This window comes from Equus quagga, chromosome 6 (genome assembly GCF_021613505.1).
Source record: "Equus quagga isolate Etosha38 chromosome 6, UCLA_HA_Equagga_1.0, whole genome shotgun sequence".
NCBI lineage: Eukaryota > Metazoa > Chordata > Mammalia > Perissodactyla > Equidae > Equus > Equus quagga.
Genome location: NC_060272.1, coordinates 69880615 through 69902572, shown reverse-complemented (window position 1 = coordinate 69902572; position 21958 = coordinate 69880615). Strand labels below are relative to the sequence as shown.

The following is a 21958-nucleotide window of genomic DNA, read 5'->3' as shown; positions in this document are numbered from 1 at the left end:
TTTTTCTTTTTGGCTGAGGAACATTAGCTGTGAGCTAACATCTGCTGCCAATCTTCCTCTTTTTCTACTTGAAGAAGATTAGCCCTGAGCTAACATCTGCGCCAGTCTTGCTCCACTTTGTATGTGGGTCGCCAGCACAGCATGGCTGATGAGTGATGTAGGTCCACACCCAGGATCCAACCCACAGACTTGGGCCGCCGAAGTGGAGCGCAATGAAATTAACCACTACGCCCAGGGCTGGCCCCGACACTTCCTGATTTTTAAAGGTTATCTCAAAAAAGAATTTAAGCATGACAAAAGCCAAACAGATCCCTATGGATTTAGAATTTATAACACCAACCTACAGCATTCGGCTCATCTGAAAGTGCTAACAGGGGGGCATGGCTCCAGTGTGCCTCACTCATTGTTATGTGCCTGAGGTTCTAGACCAGGGCTGTGGCTTTCTCCAGGTTTCACCTCCCACTTGAGTGGTGCTCATAGACATTCCCCAAATTGATTGGTTACATATGTTGGAGAATGTGGATTTTTGGGCAGTTAGCTCCTTAATGTATGGGTTGGGTAGTTCTAGGTCCTGCAATATTAAATTCATAATAAATATTCACTTGAACTTACTTTATTTGGTGAGATAAATAGGTCTTTGTCAAATCATTAGACCATCTACTTAATCACTGAGAATGCTTACACTCTGCCCCCGCTCCCAGGCCTGAGACTAGAGGTTTACTCTCAGGAGGAATTGAAAGAGAAGGAAGTGGAGCTTTGGGGTGCTGGGTAGAACAGAAGGTGTGAGGCACAGGGATGAACACAGGGGCTCAACTGGAATTGTACCTACAGACTTCCTATCACCTCCTTGCAGCCTCATCACTCTGTAAGCAGATAGCATCTGCTCCTTGGTAGGAAAAGGGAAGTTTTTTCCCCCCTGCGAAGACCCTGAATGGCTCCAAAGTAAGGATCTTACCCACTGACATTGGGGTGGGTCCCCTAATTAAACGACTGGCTTCCTGGCAAATCAACATAGGGTATAGCTTGCTCTCTATAAGGTGTTCCTATGCCTGTGATTTTTGACCAGTTTTTAAGTACTTTTCTCTTAACTAGGACTAGACAGCCAAACATCAAAAGATATTTGAGGAAAGCACTCAACATGAAACAGAATGAAATAAATAAACAGAAAAGCAAACTAGGAAAAATAGATTATGCAGGAAGTTAAATGCACACCCACAAACTGAAAAAGGAACAATCAGAGAACATTAAAAAATTCTTGAACATCAATAATATATGATTGTTGAAATAAACTGTTTAGTAAAAAGGTTGAAAAGGAAAATAAAGGCAATGTACCGAAAGTAGTACAAAATGACAAAGACATGGAAAATATTAAAGAACGGGGGAACAGAGTTAAAGGATTGAGCACAAAGGTCCAACATTAGACTAACAGGAGTTTCATAAAGAGAATAGGAAATGGAGAGAATTATTATTATCATTATTAAGGAAATATAATAATATATTAATATATAATTTATAACATGATATATATTACCTATAATAATATATATTATAATATGTATATATATAAGTAATATAAGATACCTCAGAACTGAAGAACATGGGCCTTCAGCTTTGAAGATCCTACTGAGTTCCTAGCACAATGATTGCAGTTATGTAAGGATTTAGAAAGCTTACCTTCGATGTAATCTTTCCTAAGAAGCTAGTGGAAGGTAGGCACCAGCAAAATTACAGAGTAAATAAATAAGAAGAAATGAGATCTAGAAAAGCATGGTTCCAATTCATAGGAAATAAAGAAAAATCCCTGGATGAGAGCAGCTCTAGACAGCATCTAGTCCAGATGGGACCAGGGGGGTGGAAGGTTCTAGCAGAGAAGGGAGAGCCCTAAGTGAAAAAGTAGACTCAACTGAATAGGTGGTGTGGTAGTGGATATGATGGAGAACCATGAAAGCATTAAGAAAGATGTGGAATATTATGCAAGTTTAATAATGAGGTGATTATTTCTTCAAGGGAAAATAAAAAGCTGTTCAAAAAAAGGGAAATGTTGTAGTGTCTTATTTGACTTTGCAATGAACAATATTTGCATAAGAACCTTGATGTAAATACTGATTAATGATTTAAATAAGAGCAGGCATTTGGGAGAAGAGGGAAGAAAACTGGAGGATGTGAAAGAGCTAACGCCTCCTAATCATGATGAATTATTAAGTTTTAGAATTAGCATATTATTTAGGAATCGGATGGTAATTACTAGGAGAAACAGCTAAAAGCTAAATATGCTGTCTGTAGGGAGCAGAAGTGGGGTTTGAGAGGGATTTGGAAAGATGCTCCCTGTTTTTCAAGGTAAACCTTTGGTGCTATTTGATTTTAAACTACGTGAATGAATTTATTTAATTAAGAATAATTTTAGAAACCCCGTACCACTGAATAATACTTTACAGATTCTGAACTGCTTTTGTGCATTTTGGGGGGCAGGTAAATTCGTTGCGAGGTTCAGAGAATTTAGCTGACTTTCCCGTGGCTGCCAAGGGGTAGGCCTGAGGCTGGAACTCAGGTCTTCTGTAGCCCTGCTCCCAGAGCTCCTTCCCTGACCCGGTGCTGCCTCCAACCCAGCACAGGCTTCACTGGGGGTGCTAGTGAGTGTCTAGACCCGGAGTCGGTTCCTCCTTGTCCACAGATTAGCCCTCTGAAATGGAGGAGGATGTGAGTCCTAACTTGTCACCGACATCTTTAACCTTCATTGACATCTAGAGACTCATCATTACTAATTTAAAAAAACCACTAACCCACGCACCTCTGTTCCACTTAGAATTGCTATGTAATATCCCCAAACCTCGTGCTTCTAAATAACCGTTTTATTTTGCTTACCTATTGTGGGTCTGCATTAGGGAAGGGCCCCTCTGGGTAGTCTTCCTGGGGGCTGCAGTCATGTGCTTTCACTGGGCTGGATGTCCAAGACGGCTCATGCAGGATTGGCTGTTGGTGCTGGTTGTTGACCAGACCGTCTATGAGCCTCATCGACACAGTCGTCTCAGGTTAGTCAGACTTCTGACACAGAAGCTTTCCCCCAGCAAGCATCCCAAGAGAACTAGGGGGAAGTGGTGCAGACTTCTGGCTTAGCCTCCGTGTCATGTAGCTTCACTTCTGCCAGAGCAGTTGCAAGCCCCAGACTCAAGGCTGAGGGAACACAGACCTCCCAGTGGGAGGAGTTGCAAAGTCACCTTGTAGAGGACCATGGGGGATGTCCTCTCTTTGAAAAATACATTTTCCCACACCATCTCAGGCTTTCCAGCTCACAGTGACCTGCCTGAAATGCCTTTTTCCATCTCCCCAGGGCCTACACATCTTTCCATACATGGTTTAGAAACTGCCTCCTACATGAAGATTTCCCTCAACAAGGAGGAATCTTTCTTTTCTCTGAATCCCCATTGTATTTTTACAAAAATCCTTCTTATGACACTTTCTCATTCAATCTTGTGTCATAATCATCTTGTGTACCTGTGCTTTGATCTCTCATTACGCCTGGCAGAAGAACTTGCCCATTGAGTAAATATTTGCTTAGTGAAATAAGGATTACCTGATAACTCAAATAGTTACGGAAAAGTGCATTTCAATTCAGAGCTCTTATTTTTTTCTTTGCAATTCTCATTTCTGAAAAATGAAAGAAACCAAACAATCTCTTATGAGGAGTTGCAGTAGTCCATATGTGGCTTTTTTCTTGTGTTTATTGCTCCTCTGAGAAATAAGGGAGATGGAGGAGTGAAAACCATGTCATTTTCAATTTGATTAAAAAGGTTTTTCTTTTCCTTTCATGTTTAAGCCCTGCAGTTTTAAATTTTCCCTTTTGTCCTAGGGGAAGACAGATGAAGCACCTGTTATTGCTGCAGCTCCCCATTCTGGAAACACGCTCAGAGGTGTTTGATGCATTTGGCCTCAACTCTGATTCCTGCCTCCTCCCTCGCTGCCTTCCAGCCACACGGAAGGCCTTGCTCTTGTGCCTTGGGGCCTTTTTTCGGACACTTCTCTCTGCCTGGAATGTCCTCCCCACCGCACCCTTCTCCCATACCCTCAGAACCAGCTCCCTCCCCTCTTTTAGGTGGTCAGAAGCCACTTTCTCAAGTGAGGCACACCTGAGCACTCCATATAAAACTGCTTCTCCCAGAGACCAGGCCTTAGGGGGAGCGGAGAGGACTACTTCCGGGGGCAAGAAGCACTTCCTGGGGTCCTCGAGGAGAGAGGAGTTCACCAAATTTATAGGTACTGCAGATGATATGTGCAAAGATGAATTTCTTGACTTTGGTTTTTAGCTTTAGAAGCACCAGTAAGAGCACTTAAAAAACAAAACAAAGAAAAAAACAAAACCCCTCTGGCATGATAGTGGCTATTGAAAATGCAGTCTGGGATTCCTTATGCAATCCCCGGACAGAAGCTCATTCTTTGGATTTAGTAGTTGCTCAACACTGTAGGGCCAAGAGGCTTATATGTGTTAATTAACATCCCCTGATGAACATTTGTAAATGAATCCGACTAAAGTCCGAGGAGACTAGCATTTTTTTTGATAAAGAATAATCTCTGGGGATTATTTATGATCACAAAGGGAGACTGTGAGGAAAAATTTTCCTAAACTTGGAAATGGGGCAGAAGGATTACTGGTGACCTGAGTTGAGGCCTGGAACTGGCCCGCCTGGGTTAATGCCAGTCTCTGGTTCTGATTTTCTGGAGGTGCAGAAGGACGTGTGACTTTGTTTGATCGGCTATTTCCTACAGATGAGTGTAATTTAAGTTCTGTAAGGGCAGATGATAATGGAAATGATTTCTGCCTAATGAGAACACTATGGATTTTGTCCTATAGAGATGTAAAATGAAAAGATTAAAACTACAACATATTTAATGAAAGGAAAATAAAGATTCTTGTGAGCACCACCCCCCAAAATTGCATCTCCTCTCCTTGGCACCCAGGCCTCCCTTATGTGGTTCTATATTTTCCATACCACTCGTCACCTTCTAACATTCTTTGTAGTTAACATTTATTATGTTTGCTGTTTATTGCCTCTCCTCCTGCTAAAATGGAAGCTCCACGAGGGCAGAGGTTTTGTCTGATTTGTTCGTGGTTGTGTCCTGAAGTGCTAGAACTGCGCCGGGCATGCAAGGGTGCTCAATAAATACTTGTGGAATGAAAATATCCCTTACCTTAGATTAGTGACTTCCAAACTTTTTTGACTTGATCTGCAGTAAGGAAGGCATTTTGTGTGTTGACGCATACACAGCTGAAACAGAAGTTTCATGAAGCAGTGCTCACTTACCCTTACTACATGCAATTCACTTGGATATTTTCTAATTGGTTCTATTCTATCTGAATGTTCAAAATTGCTGCGGCTACTCACAACTTGATTTCATGACTGGAATCTGTCGTATGAAAAGCTTTGACTGAAGACCATGTAGGAACTGCCACCACAAAAACGCAAATGTTGGGAAAGAGAGGGAATAAAGAAAGGGCAAGCCAGTTGCTTTCTGCTATCCTCTCCTCCATGAAACTTATTTTATATTCCTGTAATCTTTCCTGTCTGACAAGGTAGAATCCCTCACACACTCACATGTCACTTTTTCTTTAGGTGAAAAGTGTTTTCTACTGCAAGGGGGGTTGAGTTATCTCGAAAGCAAAGAGCTATAAATGAGCCTGTGAACTGATAAATGATCTTAAAGTCCCAGAGAGAGTCAGTCAGCTGGCATCTGCTGTTGATAATTCAAAGCAGGAGAATTAGGTAAGGAGGCAGAGGTAAAACATTTAGAAAGTAGAGGTGACTATTATGGAGGGCAAACACTTTGCTCAATTTTGTTGAAATGGAAGAGGAGCTGTTTCATGAGGGTATGACAGAATTACTTTGGCGATTATAGTAGTAGATGTTTACTGAAAAGATCCTGTTGACTGATAAACCATGGGATGCTTTGCTGACCTGTGAATACATTCCTTATCTGAGTTCTTTATCTTCTTGTCTCTTTTTCTCATCTTGCCTGCTGTCTCCCTACCTTTTCCTTCACGGTTCTCATTTGTTGTTATTAGAAGAAGAGAGATAAAAACCAAGAATTGGAACTCCTCTGTGTCTCTGATAACGTTGTGATTAATAGACTAGATGGATTCTGGTCACAAGCCGGATATTTTGTTAACTACTTAGCATTAGTGATTTGGAAGGATTTTCATAGCAGCGTGATTTAGTATTAAATAGAATGATTTAACTGATGTTGATTAGTTCTGTACAGATAAATTAATGAGGCAAGAAACTTAATCTCTGATTTATTGATGTATTTACCCAAAGTGAGTTATAAAATCATTTTTACTTCATGTGAAGGAATTTTTTATTTAAAAACAGATGAATAAGACCTTTTAAGTAACTTGCTTTGGAAAATTCCAGACAAAATGATCATAAGTAACAAAACTCCAAGGTTACACCATGATTTTAAAAATCTATGTTGCCTTTGTCTTGCTTAGTTGTAAAAGTATGCCTTTAACTGAGTGAGTTCTTACAGAATCTCAAATTTGGTTATATACGTATTAAGGAATTCTATATTTGCAAATGACCAACCTCTAAAACTAGATTAAGGAAGAAAAGAGACTTATTAGGATTCTGGGATAATTCACAGAATTGGGGAAGAGCTCCAGAGACTTTAGAAATTGGACTTGCAAGTAATCATTACCGTCAAGGAGGGCAATCTTTCTTTCCCGCACAGGCACACACATGGACACACACACGTGCGCTCACACACATATACGTGCACACTTGCTTGGGTCAGCAATTCCAGTTTTACTTTCTTCCACTCCAAATGTGGGAAAGACCCTTGCCTCTACTACAGTAGAAAAGTCTCAGGGAAGAAATCTCATTGGCCTGGCTTGGGTCATTCAACTTAAGAGTTGAAACTGAATCCTGGCCTATAAATATTTATTTTATATATATACTTGAGTCCATAAATTAGGTAATACCACATGTGCTTTATCTGTAGCTAATTATAATTTATTAAAGTGACTGATGATCATTTGTAGCTAACAAATATTTGTTCCATTTAATCCCTTATTCTTGGGTTATTTCAACTAGTCCTTATTGTTGCCCCTTTAGATTGTCTTAACTAATCTAAGAACTATGACTGGCACATTGTAGCTACTTGAAACATATTTGATTAAAAGAATAAATAAATGAATAATCTCATGTTGTTAGATGTTCAGGTCTTTTCAATTCAACTCTTGTTGATGAAGAGTGTACAGTCTTGGTGAAGAGCCACCAATTTATGAAGAACTATGAAGAAGCATGATATCTATTCCAATTCAGTGTATGGTGTGGAAAGAATGACTAAATGCATCTGGGAAGCATGTCTTCTCCAACTTTAGGTTCATCTACCCAGCTGCCAACCGGGCGTCTTCACTGACATATCAAACCCAGGACCTAAACAGAACTTGATCACTTCTCTTCCCCAATCCCTTACGTTTTGCTTTCTCTGTTGTCCTTGATTCTTTTTTCCCCGTCACAAGTCATATGTAACATCCAATTCATCATCAACTTCTACTGATTTCCCCTTCATGATAACCTAAACCTGGCCACTTCTCACTATCTCCTTTGGTCCAAACCAACGTCATCTTTTGCCTGGACCATTGCAATAGCTGCCTAACTGATCTCCTTGCTCCCATCTTGCCCTTCTAGGATCTATTTGCCACATAGCAGCCAGTGATCTTTTAAAGTTCATGAATCAAATTACATGACTACCACAGTTGAATAACAGACTTACCAGTCACAATTCTAAGTGCTTTCTGTATACTGACTTATTTAATCCTCATAAGGATGTGAACATAAAGTGCTATTGTTATCCCTGTTTTGCAGATGAGAGAACAGAGGCATAGAGAGTTAGATTATGTGACCAAGGTCACACCGCTAATAAGTGCACAGAATTGGAACAGTCTGATTGAGTCCACACTCTTAACCACTATGCTTGATCATTAGTGGCTTTCATCTCCTTTAGATATGAAACTCTAAAAATCGAAAACTCTAAATCCAAACTCTTCATTGGGCTCTACAAAGCTTCTCCAATCTGGTCCCAGCCTGTCATAGGTCTTTATGACCAGAAGTAGGCCTTTAGCCGAGAAGTGTTGGCAGGAGCAATCAGTAAGGGCGTGAGAGCAGAACCAGGGAAGGTGACAAGGCAAGGGAGGCTGCCATTGAAAGGAGGCTGCTTGATCCCATGCCACCCCCCCACCCCGACCCCCCGGAGCTCTGGCTTGTAAATTAGGTCCACACTTTTCTGCCTCCCAGCTGGACTTTTTAACTTCCACACCTGTCAGTCATTGGCAACTGCTGGTTTTGTTTGGAGGTGGGGATGGGAGCTAAATACCTGTGTCTAATCTTCTCATACGAGGTGGCCCCTTTGCATTGCATATGGCTTTTCTTCTAAGCTGCCAAGTTCCCTCTGGGCCCACAGAGTACTCTTTACACTTGCTCCATCCTCTGCCTCCAATGCTTTTCCCCCTCCAGATCTTATCTGGTCCTTCATTTATCCTGTTATTGCTAGATCTCTCCTCAAACGTGCCTCCCCAGAGAAGCCGTTCCTATCTAAACTGTACTCCCCCATCCCAATCCTTGTTGCATTTAACCCTCCTGCTCAGCTTTATTTCATTTGTTATCTCTCTTCCTCCCTAGAATGTAAGCTCCATGAGATCAGAACCTTGTTTTGAATTCCACTGATTTCTAGGAACTTAAAAAAGTACTTAGGACAACATTTGTTGAATGAATGAATGAGTGAATAAGTGAGTATCGATCCCTTTAGTTAAAAGCTAAATAACTGAATTTTTTTTTTAAGTAACAAATTACTACTGTAGTTTCAGAAATGAAGTTGTGTTTCAGAGAAAATCAGTTTTCTCTTGCCACGTAAATCCTAGGTAATTATATTTCTGTCCCAAAATAGTTTTACCTGTGACTAAGGAATTCATCCACTATTTATTTGTTTATTTATTTGGATGTTTATGTATAGATCTTCAAGGTTGATGCACATATTTTAACGTGCAATTTGACAGGTTTTGACAACAGCGTATACCTGTGTAACCGACATTCCAGTAAAGATATAGAACATTTCCATCACCCCGAAGTTTCTTTCTGCCTCCTTCCTGTCAATTCTCACCCACCATAAGTGACCACTGTTATGATCTCTATCACCATAGATTAATTTTTGAACTTTATGTAAATGAAATCATGCAACTATGTGCGTGAACTCTTTGTGTCTTGGTTCTTTTTCTCTACATTTATTTTAGAGATTAATCCACATTGTTTGTGCAACAGTAGTTCATTCTTTTTATTGCTGACTAGTATCGCATTGTATAAACAGACCCAGTGTTTATACATACTCCTGTTGATGGACATTTGTGTTATTTTCAGTTTTTTGCTATTGTATGCTACTGTAAACATCCTTGAACAAGTCGTTTTTGCAGATTTTTATCTTGATATTGTACAAGTCTTTTTGTGGACTTATTTTGTCATTTTTCTTGGGTAAATACCTAGGTGTGGAATTTCTGAGTTATAGAGAAGGCCTGTGTTTAACTTCACAGGAAACTGCCAAATAATTTTCCTAAGTGGTGGTGCTCTTTGCACTCCCACCAGCAATATATGTAACTTCTAGTTGCTTTTCATCCTTCTCAGAATTTGCTCTGGGTCTTTTTAATCATAGACACTGCAGTGGGTGTAACTTGCATTTCTCTGGTGACGTTGATGCTGAGCACCTCTCCATGTGCTTGTTGGGCATTGGTGTACATGTTCTTGTGAAATGTCTGTTCAAATTTTTTGTTCATAGTGAGGAGGGGGATTGTTTCTTTTTTATTATTGATTGGTAGGATTATCGTATTTATTTTAGATATAATTCTTTTGTCAGATATACATATTTTTAATACAGTCATGTCACTTATCAACGAGGCTATGTTCTGAGAAATGCATCGTTAGTGATTTTGTTGCGTGAACATCACAGAGGGTACTAACAGAGACCTAGATGGTACAGCCTATTACACACCTAGGCTATATGGTACTAATCTTATGGGACTACCTTCGTATATGCGGTCCATTGGTGATGGAAACGTCATTATGCAGCGCATGACTGTATTTCCTCTCAGTGTTTTGTCTTTCTATTTTGTAAACTTTTGATGAGCAGATTTTAATTTTGATGAAGTCCAATTTATCATTTTTTTATGATTAGTGCTTTCTGTGTTCTGAGAAATCTTTTCCTGCTGTAAGATCAAGAGACTATGTTTTGTTCTACAAGCTTTATGGTTTTAGCTTTTACGTTTGGATCTATGATCTGTCTCAAATGAATTTTTACGCAAGGTGTAAGGTTGGGTTCATTTTTTCCCATATATTTTTTCAATTGTTGCAGGAGAATTTGTTGAAAAGTCTTTCCTTTTGCCATATAAGTTCCTTGGTGCATTTGTTGTGTGAAAAGTTGACATCAGTGGAGCCATTTTAAAATAGAGCTGGGGCAGCCGTTTCAGAGGAACTTTCTCCAGGTCTTACTCCTTGAACCTTTGCACGATTAGATCTGGGCCAGACTTTTGGACTGGACCAAACCAACATTGTCTTCCAAACAACTGTTTGTAAAGCTAACAGGAAAGCAGACATCCTGACCACTCTCTCTCTGAAGATAGAATCGTAACCAGCCATGTATAGCTAAAGAATAATCTAGCTTGTTAACACCTATAGAACATTTTTTTCTTTTCTTCTTCTTTCCATCTAATTACCCCTCTCCTTTCCCCATAAAAACCCTCTTTCATCTTGTAATTGGGACACTATTTGGATTTCTCCCTGAATCTGTGCTCCCTGAATTGCAATTCTTTGATTCCAAATAAACGCCTTGCCTCCTAACCTGGTTTCTGTTTTTGTAGGTTGACAGTTGGAAATAAATTGGCCATAGGTTAACTTTTGAATTTTCTATTCTTCTCCTTTGACTTATTTATCTATCCTTATGCCGATATCACTCTATATCAATTATTGTAGCTTTATGGTAAGTCTTGAAATCAGGTAGAGTGAATGCTTCAGCTTTGTTCCTCCTTTTGCAAGTTATTTTAGCTGTCCTATGTCCTTTGAATTATCATATGCATTTTAGAATCAACTTGTCAATTTCTACAAAAGACATATTGGAATTTTGGATGGGACTTGAATCTAGAGATCAATTTGGGGAGAATAATGTAACAATATTGAGTCTTCCAATCCATAAACATGGTATGTCTCTCCATTTACTTGAGTCTTCTTTAATTTCTCTTGGTAATGTTCTGCAGATATCATTGTAGCAGTCATCCACATCTTTTGTTAAGTTATCCTAAGTATTTTATGGTTTTGGTGCTATTGTAAGTGGTATTATATTTAAATTTTATTTTCCAAATGTTTGTTGCTCATATATAAAAATAAAATTGTTTTCTTATGTTGACAGTGTGTTCTGATAACTTGCTAAATTCACTCATTAGTTCTAATAGTTTATGTTTCTTTTTAAAGATCCCTTAAGATTTCCATGTAGACAATTGTCTTCTATGAATAATAGCATTATTTATTTTTCTTCCCAATCAACATGCCTTTCATTTCTTTGATTTGCTTTACTACACTGGCTAGAACCTCCACTACAGTGTAAATAAAAGTTGTAAGAGTGGTTAAATTTATTCCTAAGTATTTTATTCTTTTTGAGTCTATTATAAATGGAATTGTTTTCTTAATTTCTTTTTTGAATTATTCATTGCTAAGGTATAGAAATACAACTGATTTTTGAGTGTTCATATTGTACCCTGAAATTTTGCTGAATTCATTTATTAGCTCTAATATTTTTGCATATGTGGATTCTTTAGCATTTTCCTCGTGTAGAATCATGTCATCTGTGAATAGCGATAGTTTTACTTCTTTTCCAACTTGGATGTCCTTTTTTTTTTTTTTTTTTTCTTGCGTAATTGCTCTGGTTAGAACTTGCAATGCATTGTTTAAGAGCAACAGTGAAACATCCCTGTCTTGATCCTGATCTTAGGGGGGAAGCTTTCAGTCTTTCACCATTGAGTAGGATGCTAGCTGTGGGTTTTTCAAAAATGCCCTTTAACATGTTAAGAAAGTTCCTTTTTATTCCTAGTATTTTTAGTGGTTTTTTTTTGAAAGATATTTTGATTTTGTCAAATACTTTTTCTGCATTAGTTGAGGTGATTTTGTGGGGTTTCCCTCCCTTCATTCCATTAATGTGATATATTACATTGATTGATTTTCACATGTTGACCATCCTTGCATTCCTGGGATAAATCCTACTTGTTTGTAGTGTGTAATCCTTTTGATATGCTGCTGGATTTGTTTTGTTAGTATTTTGTTGAGGTTTTTTTGTACCTATGTTCATAAGGGATATTGGTCTGCAGCTTTTTTTTCTTATGATGTCCTTATCTGGCTTTGGCATCAGGGTAATGCAATGCTGGCCTCATAGAATGAGTTAGGATGTATTCCTTCCTCTTCTGTCTTTTGAAGAATGTGAGAAGGATTGCTGTTAGTTTTTCTTTAAATGTTCAGTACAATTTACCATTAAAGCCACTGGGCCTGGGCTTTTCTTAGTTGGGAGGTTTTTGATTACTGATTCAGTCTCTTTACTTGTTTATATATCTGTTCATATTTTCTATTTCTTCTCGAGCCATTTTTCACAATTTGTGTATTTCTAGGAATTTGTCCATCTCATCTAGGTTTATCTAATTTGTTGGCATGTAATTGTTCATTTTATTTGCTCATAATCCTTTTATTATAGAAATAGATATACAGAAAAGATCAGTAGTTATGTCCCCACTTTCATTTCTGATTTTAGTAATTTGAGTCTTCTCTTTTCTTTTTTAGTCAGTCTAGCTAAAGATTTGTCAATTTTGTTGATTTTTTCAAAGAACCAACTGTAGATTTTGTTGATCCTATTATTTTTGTATTCTCTATTTTGTTTATATCTACTCTCATCTTTATTAGTTTCTTTATTCTGCTTGTTGCTCTTCTTTTTCTTATTCCTTAAGGTGGAAGGTTAGATTGTTGATTTGAATATTTCTTTTTTAATATAGTCATTATCAGCTATAAAATTTACTGTGAGTATTGCTTTTGCTGCATCCCATAAGTTTTGGTATGTTGTGTTTTTGTTTTTATTCATCTTTAAGTATTTTCTAACATTCTTCGTGATTTCTTCTTTGACCCAATGGTTGTTTAAGAGTGTGTTGTTTAATTTCCACATATTTGAACATATTGATTTCTAGTTTCACTTCACTGTGGTCAGAGAAAATACTTTGTATGTTCTCAGTCTTTTAAAAATTATTAAGACTTATTTTGTGTCCTATCGTATGGTTAATCCTGAGGAAGGTCTCATGTGCACTTGAGAAAAACAAGTGCTCTTGTTGGATGGAGTGGAGTGTTCTATGTCTGTTAGTTCTAATTGCTTTATAGTGATGTTCAAGGCCTCTATTTCCTTGTTGATGTTCTGCCTAGATTTTCTATCCATTATTGAAAGTGGAGTAGTGAAGTCCCCAACAATTATTATTGAGTTATGTATTTTTCCCTTCAATTCTGTCAATTTTTGCTTCATTAGTTTTGGGACTCTCTCTTTGAGTGCACATATGTTTATAATTGTTATATATTCTTGAAGGATTGACCCTTTTACCAATATGTAATCTCCTTCTTTGTCTCTTGCAACAATTTTTGACTTAAAGTACATTTTGTCTTATATTGGTATAGCCACCCCATCTCTCCTTTGGTGCATTTTAAAAATATTGTCTTGTTGGATTTCCAATTATTTTAAGGATTTTTTACATATATATTTCAGGGGTATTTGGTCTCTGATTTTCTTCTCTTGTAATGTTTTTTGGCAGATTTTTGTATCAGGGTTATACCAACCACGTAAACTGAGTCATGAATGTTCAGAATCTACATCAAAGCTGGGGAAGAAGTGAGAAGGATATCACATACCATAGTGTCTTATTTCCCAAACTGGATCATTAGTACATTTTGACACAATATGGTATTATTCTCAGGGGGCTACTGTGCCAAATTCCTTCTAATTAATTTTTTTAATGGTATGTGGATGAAAGTTCTCTGTCTTTCAAGGTCTCAGAAATAAAATACAACCAGGTATCTTATGAGTGAGTTTTTCTGCTCTGGCTCAGAAAAACATTTACTTCTGTCCCAGAATCTTTGCTTTGGTTCTTCCTGCCAGCCTCCTTTCCTCCATATCTGTTTATTGAATATTTACTCTGCCCCCAAACATTTTGCTAGAAGCTGAGAATAGAGAGATAGAAGACCTAGTCAATGACTTTGAAACACAATCTAGACACTTAAATAATGTAACATAATGTGGTTAAAGTCTTTGATAGAGGCCAACTGTGGAGACACATGGAATGGACATTTAAGGGTGGGGAGAGGGAAGATGTCAGGGATGGAGGTGGTGATGTCTGTGCTGAGTTTTGAAGGAGGGTGAAGCTGGAAGGACTGGGAGTAGGTAGAACATGAAAGAGCTGCCCCTATTAAAGCACAGAAGCCGAGGGGATTTCAGAACTTCACGTAGGGTTCAGTGTGCCTAGGACTGGGGATTTGAGGGCAGGTTAGAGACCCTTTAGGCAGGGTTTAATTAGATCCTGGCTTTCAAATAACCATTATGGACAGTTCAAGCAGGGCCTACCATCTAGCTCCTATGAGTTATTTTCCTTTTTTGAATTTGTTTTATTCTTACCTCTAAAGCAGTACGTATGTATGGTAGGAAATGAAAAAAATATAGAAAAGCAAAATGAAAAGAATTACACCACCCACAATCCTGCCGCAAAACCTCTTTTAGCAAGTTGTAAATCCTCCCAGATCTTTATGTACATATTTTTCTTTCATAAAAATGCTATTAAATTCTACTTATGGCTTTGTACCCTTTTTTGTTCAGTTAGTATTTTAGAAACATTTTTTATATGTCAATAGACATTCTTCTGTATTATTTTTGTTTGAATAGTAGTATATTTTTAGTCATACCATAATTTATTAAATCATGCGTATATGAGTGTAAATGTATTTGAATATTGGATATTTCAATTGTTTTCAATATTTTACTTTTAGAAATAGTGTTTAGATGAACATTCTTGCTCATACTCTTATTTCCCCGAGTCCTTGCCACCAGCTTTATGAAATCTCAATCTTAACATAGCAATCTTATAAGATTAATATACCTGGAATAATTATAAAGCAATGCAAAATCATACATAACCATCTCCTTATTAATCATCCTCAGTTGCAACATCCTAGATGGTGGTGTTCCAACATCTTGCCTCACAGCAGTTGATTACTCAAGTCTACCATGTGAAAATGGAATGGACTGCCTCATGAGGAGGTGATGAAGCAGAGTTGAGTTCAGTTTAACAGACAATTGGGCCTCCATGTGCCAGGAAGGGGATGAGGGAACTGCTCAGGGAGCTCAGTCTGGGGAGGGACGTTATTACCTTCAGTAACTGATGTAAGAGAAGTGTGCCTAAGACTTGGAGGGTACCCAGAGGAGGGACAAGCAGCTCAGTGTGGCAGGGTGAGGGATGGGAGGCCTTCCTGGAGAAGATGCCATGCATGGGATGATCACCAAGTTAGGTTGCTGTAGAGAGCAGTCAGATAGCAGATCAAGTGGCGGGGGGGAGGGTTTTGAGTGAGGTGAGTGGTTAAGCCAAGTTATATCTAAGATGCTTTCTGTATTAGGGTTCTCCAGAGAAGCAGAACGAATAGGATATACATATATAGATATATAGAAAGGGATTTATTATGAAATAAGGAAGTACACAATCTGCTGTCTGCAAACTGGAGGTCCAGGAAAGCCAGAGGTTGTAGTTTCTATACAAACCTGAGGGCCTGAGGACCAGGGGAGCCAATGGTATAAGTCCGAGTTCAAGTCCAAGGGCCCGAGACCATGAGTGCCAGTGTCCAAAGGCAGGAGAAGATGGGTGTCTCAGCTTAGTCAGAGGGCAAATTCACCCTTCTTTCCTCTTTTTGTTCTATCCAAGCCCTCAATGGATTGGATGTTGCCCACTGACATTGGTGAGGGTCATCTTCTTTACTCAGTCTACCAATTCAAATGCTAATCTCTTCCCAAAACACCCGCAAGACGCACTAAGAAATAATATTTTGTTAAATTAACATTTGTTAAGTGGAGCACAGGGTGCCACATGGGGGTCCTTTGTTCAACAACAGACCATAAGAGAAATTGAAAAAGATAAGTTTGTCACTCATAAGTGCTGGAGGAAGTGCATACATGGCATGCCTTGAGGGGTCACATGGGGAGTTTAAGGCAGAGTGCAGACAGAAAGACAGGACCTGGGACACATGCCTTTTTAGAGTCTGTAGATGGAGTGCTTTGAAATTCCCAGGCTAGGGCCAGATTGGCCAATTCAAACCAAAAGAGGGATTTTGGTAAGCCTCATGGGAGTCTTACGTAAAGGGCCCTGGGAGGCAGGGAGACTGTTGATCGCAAGGCTGTTGAGGAAGTCATATCAGGAATTTACCTTTACTTGTGACTCTGCTGGCTGCTGTGCAGGACACACACTTGCATGAGGGGCTAGTGTCAGTTTAGGGTTCCTGCAGGCTGTGTAGCCAAATAAAATGGATGCTGCGGCAGCAATAGCATGGAGTAGCTTAGCTAAACTCTTGACAACTGTTTTACTAGCTATCTGGGTGTCCCTTCACCCAGTCGAGTTGACACATAAAATTAACCTTCATAGTTCCCAATGCTGCAAATTTATATTCTCTAAAATAAACAACTGCTTAGTAGACACTTTCACTTGCATCATATCATTTAATCCTTACAATGTCCCTGTAGGGGAATAGATGCCATTTACATTTGTGCAGAGAAGTAACTGAGGCCCACACTGGTAATAGATAGAGGATTTGGGATCCAAACCTAAGTCTCTTCTAATCCAAACCCCAGGTTGTGTCACTATGTCTTGGTTATGGGCTGAATTCCTCAGCAGGTGGTGTTTCCCTTAGTTGCAATGCTCTTTCTGGTCTGCTCATCCTTTAGAGAGGGAAGGAATAAGCATTCATGAAGACCCTACTATATACAAACTCTGTGTTAGATGTTTTATGTAAATTATCTCATTTAATCCTCCTGACAGCTCTGTGAGAGACAGAGGAAAGTTAGTCTTACCTTCCCGGGGTAACTAATGTGGTCTAAGGCACACAGCTAGATGTGGTAGAGTAGGAATTTTATCTGACATCAAAGACCACGTGTGCACTTCCATATGGTCCAGGTCATTTGTTTCCTCGCCAAACCCCTTCTGAACCATGTCATAAAGTACTCAAGGTTAGAAGAGTGGTCCATGATTGTAGACAATTCTACTCCATGACTCTTACTTCAGCTACCTGCAAAACTGACCCAGTTTAGGAAGTTCTTGGGTTGCTCTCACTCCTACCTGATCCCCGCACTCTCAGCACCCACCCCATCACAGCACTTGTTCTGTAAAGGTAGGTCGGTTAGGTTGAGGACATGACTGTCTGTAGGACGCATTTGGACAAAATTAGGAAAGTCCCTTTTGCCAACGTCCTGAGGACTAGCCTGGACTGCTCCCTTTGTTTTCTGTTTAACTCTTATAGGACATATGAGATTTCTTGTCAATGGGGAAGGGAGAAAGAGAGGGGTGGAGGTGAGGAAGACAGAGAAGGGTGGGAGATATCACAAAGCCAGCAGCATGATTAAGCCCCAGTTTCTTGAATCACTTGGGCAAATGCCATTATTCTTCTGATCAACATTTTATTCTTCATTTCCTTCTTAGCATATAGATAGGTGCTTCAGGTCATAAAAAAATACATTCAGTGAAATGAAACTAAGATGTTTACTAAGAAACTCAAAATGAAAGTTAGAGATAAACTATTTTATTCCATTGAAATGTTTGGCTGAACTCATAAGAATGGGGATGAGGCCATTCTTGGACGCCTGCACTGAAATGAACAATGAGAAGAATGTTTAGGAAAAATGAAGAGGACATTTGGCATACTGAGTGACAGAACTTCTTCAGGCTCAGGGAGTGGAATGAAAATTGGCACGATCATTTTGGAGAACACGAGTGAAACAGAGAATTAGAATTATATCAAAGGGGATATATTAAGGGAGTAAAAGGTTGATAAATAGCACTTGCGTTTGTAGAAAAACAAGGAGAGTAAATCAAGGAGTTCAAAAGTAAAGAGAAACAATTAAAGTAAGGGAGGAAAAAGCCTGTAATTCTCACTATTCTTCGTAAACAAAAAGGAAACAAATGAAAATATTAGAAGTCGGGAAGATTTTATGAGAGTATAAAGTTGGTTTTATGGAAGCGCAGCCCATTTCATTGCTGTAGGAAGCTCCTGACTGAGTGCTGACTACCTATCGCGAGCTCATTTCCTCCAAGCTGTATTTACGTGTTCTTTGCTCTTGGTTTGTACCTTGCACGCGGGATCCTGCGGGAAGCCAGCACTGTCCGAGAGGTCTAGAAGGTGGGCCAAGGTTAGATATTGGAGTCAATCCTTTAATTTATTGCTCTTATTCTTCTTAGGGAAGAGCAAAGATTGTGAGCACATGTATTATAATTTTAGCTATGAGAGATGAATACAAAATGTTAGATTGACTCCAACACTTGAGTCAATTTGGAAACTCCCAGTCTCTTAGGATAAAAAAAAATATAATCCTATTTAGAAATTCCTGGTGTGATCACAGATGCGAGATTGGTTCTTTTCACAAAGCCTATTAATTAAAAAGTACATAATCCAAAGTCAATTAAGTAGTAAGATATTATAACAAATTCTTATTTCATTAACTTTACAAAGTATGAATAATAACTACACATTCAACACAAGAATTCCACATTTTTCCACTGGCTGCTGAAAAACAATGGAAATAATTCCAGTCTTGGTAGCAGCTCACTTTGGGCTGACCTACCTCAGAAATAATTTATTGGTTCCAGGTGATTTTTACATTGTGGGGTTAGTCATTAGATTAGGCTTGATGAGAAACAGATACAGCTAGATTTGGGGATTCAAATATGTGTTATATTTCTCCTCACAATCAGAGATAAATTCACCATGGTTTTTCTGTTTGCAGGCTCATGCCAAAATCTGGCATCTCTACAATACTTCTTTCCGTCCGACTCAGAGAGGCCAGGTGTCCATTGCCCTAAGCTCCCACTGGATCAATCCTCGAAGAATGACCAACCATAGCATCAAAGAATGTCAAAAATCTCTTGACTTTGTACTAGGCTGGTTTGCCAAACCCATATTTATTGATGGTGACTATCCCGAGACCATGAAGAATAATCTTTCCTCTCTTCTGCCTGATTTTACCGAATCTGAGAAAAAGTTCATCAAGGGAACAGCTGACTTTTTTGCTCTTTCCTTTGGGCCAACCCTGAGTTTTCAACTCTTGGACCCTCACATGAAGTTCCGCCAATTAGAATCTCCCAGCCTGAGGCAACTCCTTTCCTGGATTGACCTTGAATATAACCATCCTCAAATATTTATTGTGGAAAATGGCTGGTTTGTCTCAGGGACCACCAAGAGAGATGACGCCAAATATATGTATTACCTCAAAAAATTCATAATGGAAACTTTAAAAGGTAGGATGCCTGACAAAATTCTAATTTCCTGCCAAAATCCACTGGAAAAACAATCTTTAAGATGATCTGTAATAAACTATGTAAATTTATAGTTTTTAATCATAATGTAGAAACTCATTTTGGCATAGCAGGAATGCATTTATGCAACACCTTTCTCGTTTGGGGATTTTAGGAACTTAAATTAATTTTTCAACTCATTTTGTAAATGAGAAACTGGGTTACAAGCTGCGAAACCACTTGACTTTCAGAGTTACTGTTCTAGATTTTTAGCTTATATTAAGGATTAAGTAAATTCCAGGATATATCTCTACATATTTTGGGGTTCTTATTCCTTGTACTGAATAAACACTTTTTTTAAAAAAAGGAATATCAACATTTTCTGGAGAAAATAGTAAGTAGTTCATGCTTTTAAAGACTATTCATTTGTTGCATCAGGCACAATGCTGGGTGCTTAGGATAGAAAGTGGAACCAGACATCTTCCCAGGCTCCAAGAGTACCCACTGGAAATAAGGGGAACCCAAATAAAAACATATTGGAGATAAGCTTATGGTGAAGACATTTATTTGCAGAATTATCTAGGTTTGATGAGAGCCTTTTGTCAGTAAGAAAGATTACTGGTTTACCAAACCATAAGCATGCTACGTAATTTATTTCCTTAAGTAGTAAAACCCTCAAATGCTCTTGAATCAGGAGGCGAGTGCCCAGTGAAGGGTCACATTGCTCTTGTCCTCTCTTCCCTTTGCAGCCATCAGGCTGGATGGGGTGGACGTCATCGGGTACACGGCGTGGTCCCTCATGGACGGCTTCGAGTGGCACAGAGGCTACAGCATCCGACGTGGACTCTTCTATGTCGACTTCCTGAGCCAGGATAAGAAATTGTTGCCGAAGTCTTCAGCCTTGTTCTACCAAAAGCTGATAGAGAAAAACGGCTTCCCTCCTTTACCTGAAAATCAGCCCCTAGAAGGGACATTTCCCTGTGACTTTGCTTGGGGAGTTGTTGACAACTACATTCAAGTAAGTCAGCTGACAAAACCCATCAGCAGTGTCACCAAGCCCTGTCACTAGTAAGTAGTGCTTCCTTACTAGGTTGTCATGGCACATTGTCCGTTCCTTGGGCCAAACACGGTTCCTTCATGAGCACATTAGGGCACAATTTGGAACACTGCACCCTTCTCTCCACAATCTTCCTACCTCCCTCTTGCACTTTAAATCAGCCCCAAGGGGAACAAATTAAAAATATGTGAATATTTAAGACCAGATAAGATAGTAAAAAGATAAAATTCTCTCTTTTAATGGTTTTTAATCCTTTTTAAAGCAGTTGAGTTCTTCCATAGACAAGATATAACACAGAGCCCTAGATTATCTGAGATCTCAGTGGAGCTACTGACACTGAGGCGGGAACATCAGGCAAAGCCCTCCTGAGGCTAAACTCTGCACCCCCCAAGCTTGCGGAAGGACTTGGAGAGTGAAAACTCTTGCTCCAGTGGTTCACTCATCAGTGTTATTTCTGGCAATAGTCACTGACATGGTAAAGAAGTTCTTCATAATGGTCAACCAGTATTTACTGAGCACCCACTATGTAGTTAGTCCTCAATATTATTTTTAATGTCACCAATTGTAAAGGAATTTGTTTTCTAGAGTTATATTGAATACTTTAGTAAGCACTTATTGGAAGCTTCGAGTGTTCAAAGCCCTGGTTAGTTGCTGGGGGTGCTCGGCCCCGGGGAGTCCACACGGAGATGAGTAAGATACGACCCCTGCTTTTGAAGTTGTCTGTGGAGAGAAATGATGATACAACTAAAATGACAGAATGAACAGAGCATGGCGGTGAGTGAGCAGAGTGGCGGTGGGTGTTGCTGAACAGAGTCTGAGGGTGAAAACAGAGATCAAGACAGGGGCTGAGTTCAGGATCCCAGACAAGCAATGGGAGTTAGCCTGCCGGCTGCTTCGAGCCAGTCCGTTGGTTCTGGAGAGGAGGAAAAAGAACTTTCCCTCGACCCTTCTGAGTTCTTAGCTGAGACCCTTGTAATAAATGACAGATTACCAAGAGAAAAACAGACAGAAATTTGTTAACCTGTATACCTCCTGTATGCATGGGAGACAGAGAGAAATGAGTAACTCCCCAAGGCGGCTTAGAATTCAGGCTTAAATCTCATCTTAATAGGGAAAAGGGAGCGGAGGATATAGGCCTCTTAAGGGAGAGTACATGATTTAGGAAAGATGAATGGGCCCTTGGAAGAACAGATGGGAGCTAAGATAGTATGTGACAAGTTGACCTCTAGTCTCCTCTCCTGTGACAAGAGTCAGTCTTCCCTAGTTGACAAAACTCCTTGAAACTCCCAGGAGGGGATTGATGACACCTGGGTTCC

At 39.2% G+C, this 21958-nt stretch overlaps 1 protein-coding gene across 1 annotated transcript in view; it reads left to right on the top strand.

Annotated features, from left to right (window-relative positions):
• Positions 1 to 21958, top strand: part of KL (klotho) — a 46519-nt gene that overhangs the window by 17086 nt on the left and 7475 nt on the right. The window contains exons 2-3 of the mRNA XM_046665149.1: positions 19078 to 19588; positions 20335 to 20603. Coding sequence (XP_046521105.1) covers positions 19078 to 19588; positions 20335 to 20603 — 780 coding nt within the window. The remainder of the gene's footprint in view (positions 1 to 19077; positions 19589 to 20334; positions 20604 to 21958) is intronic.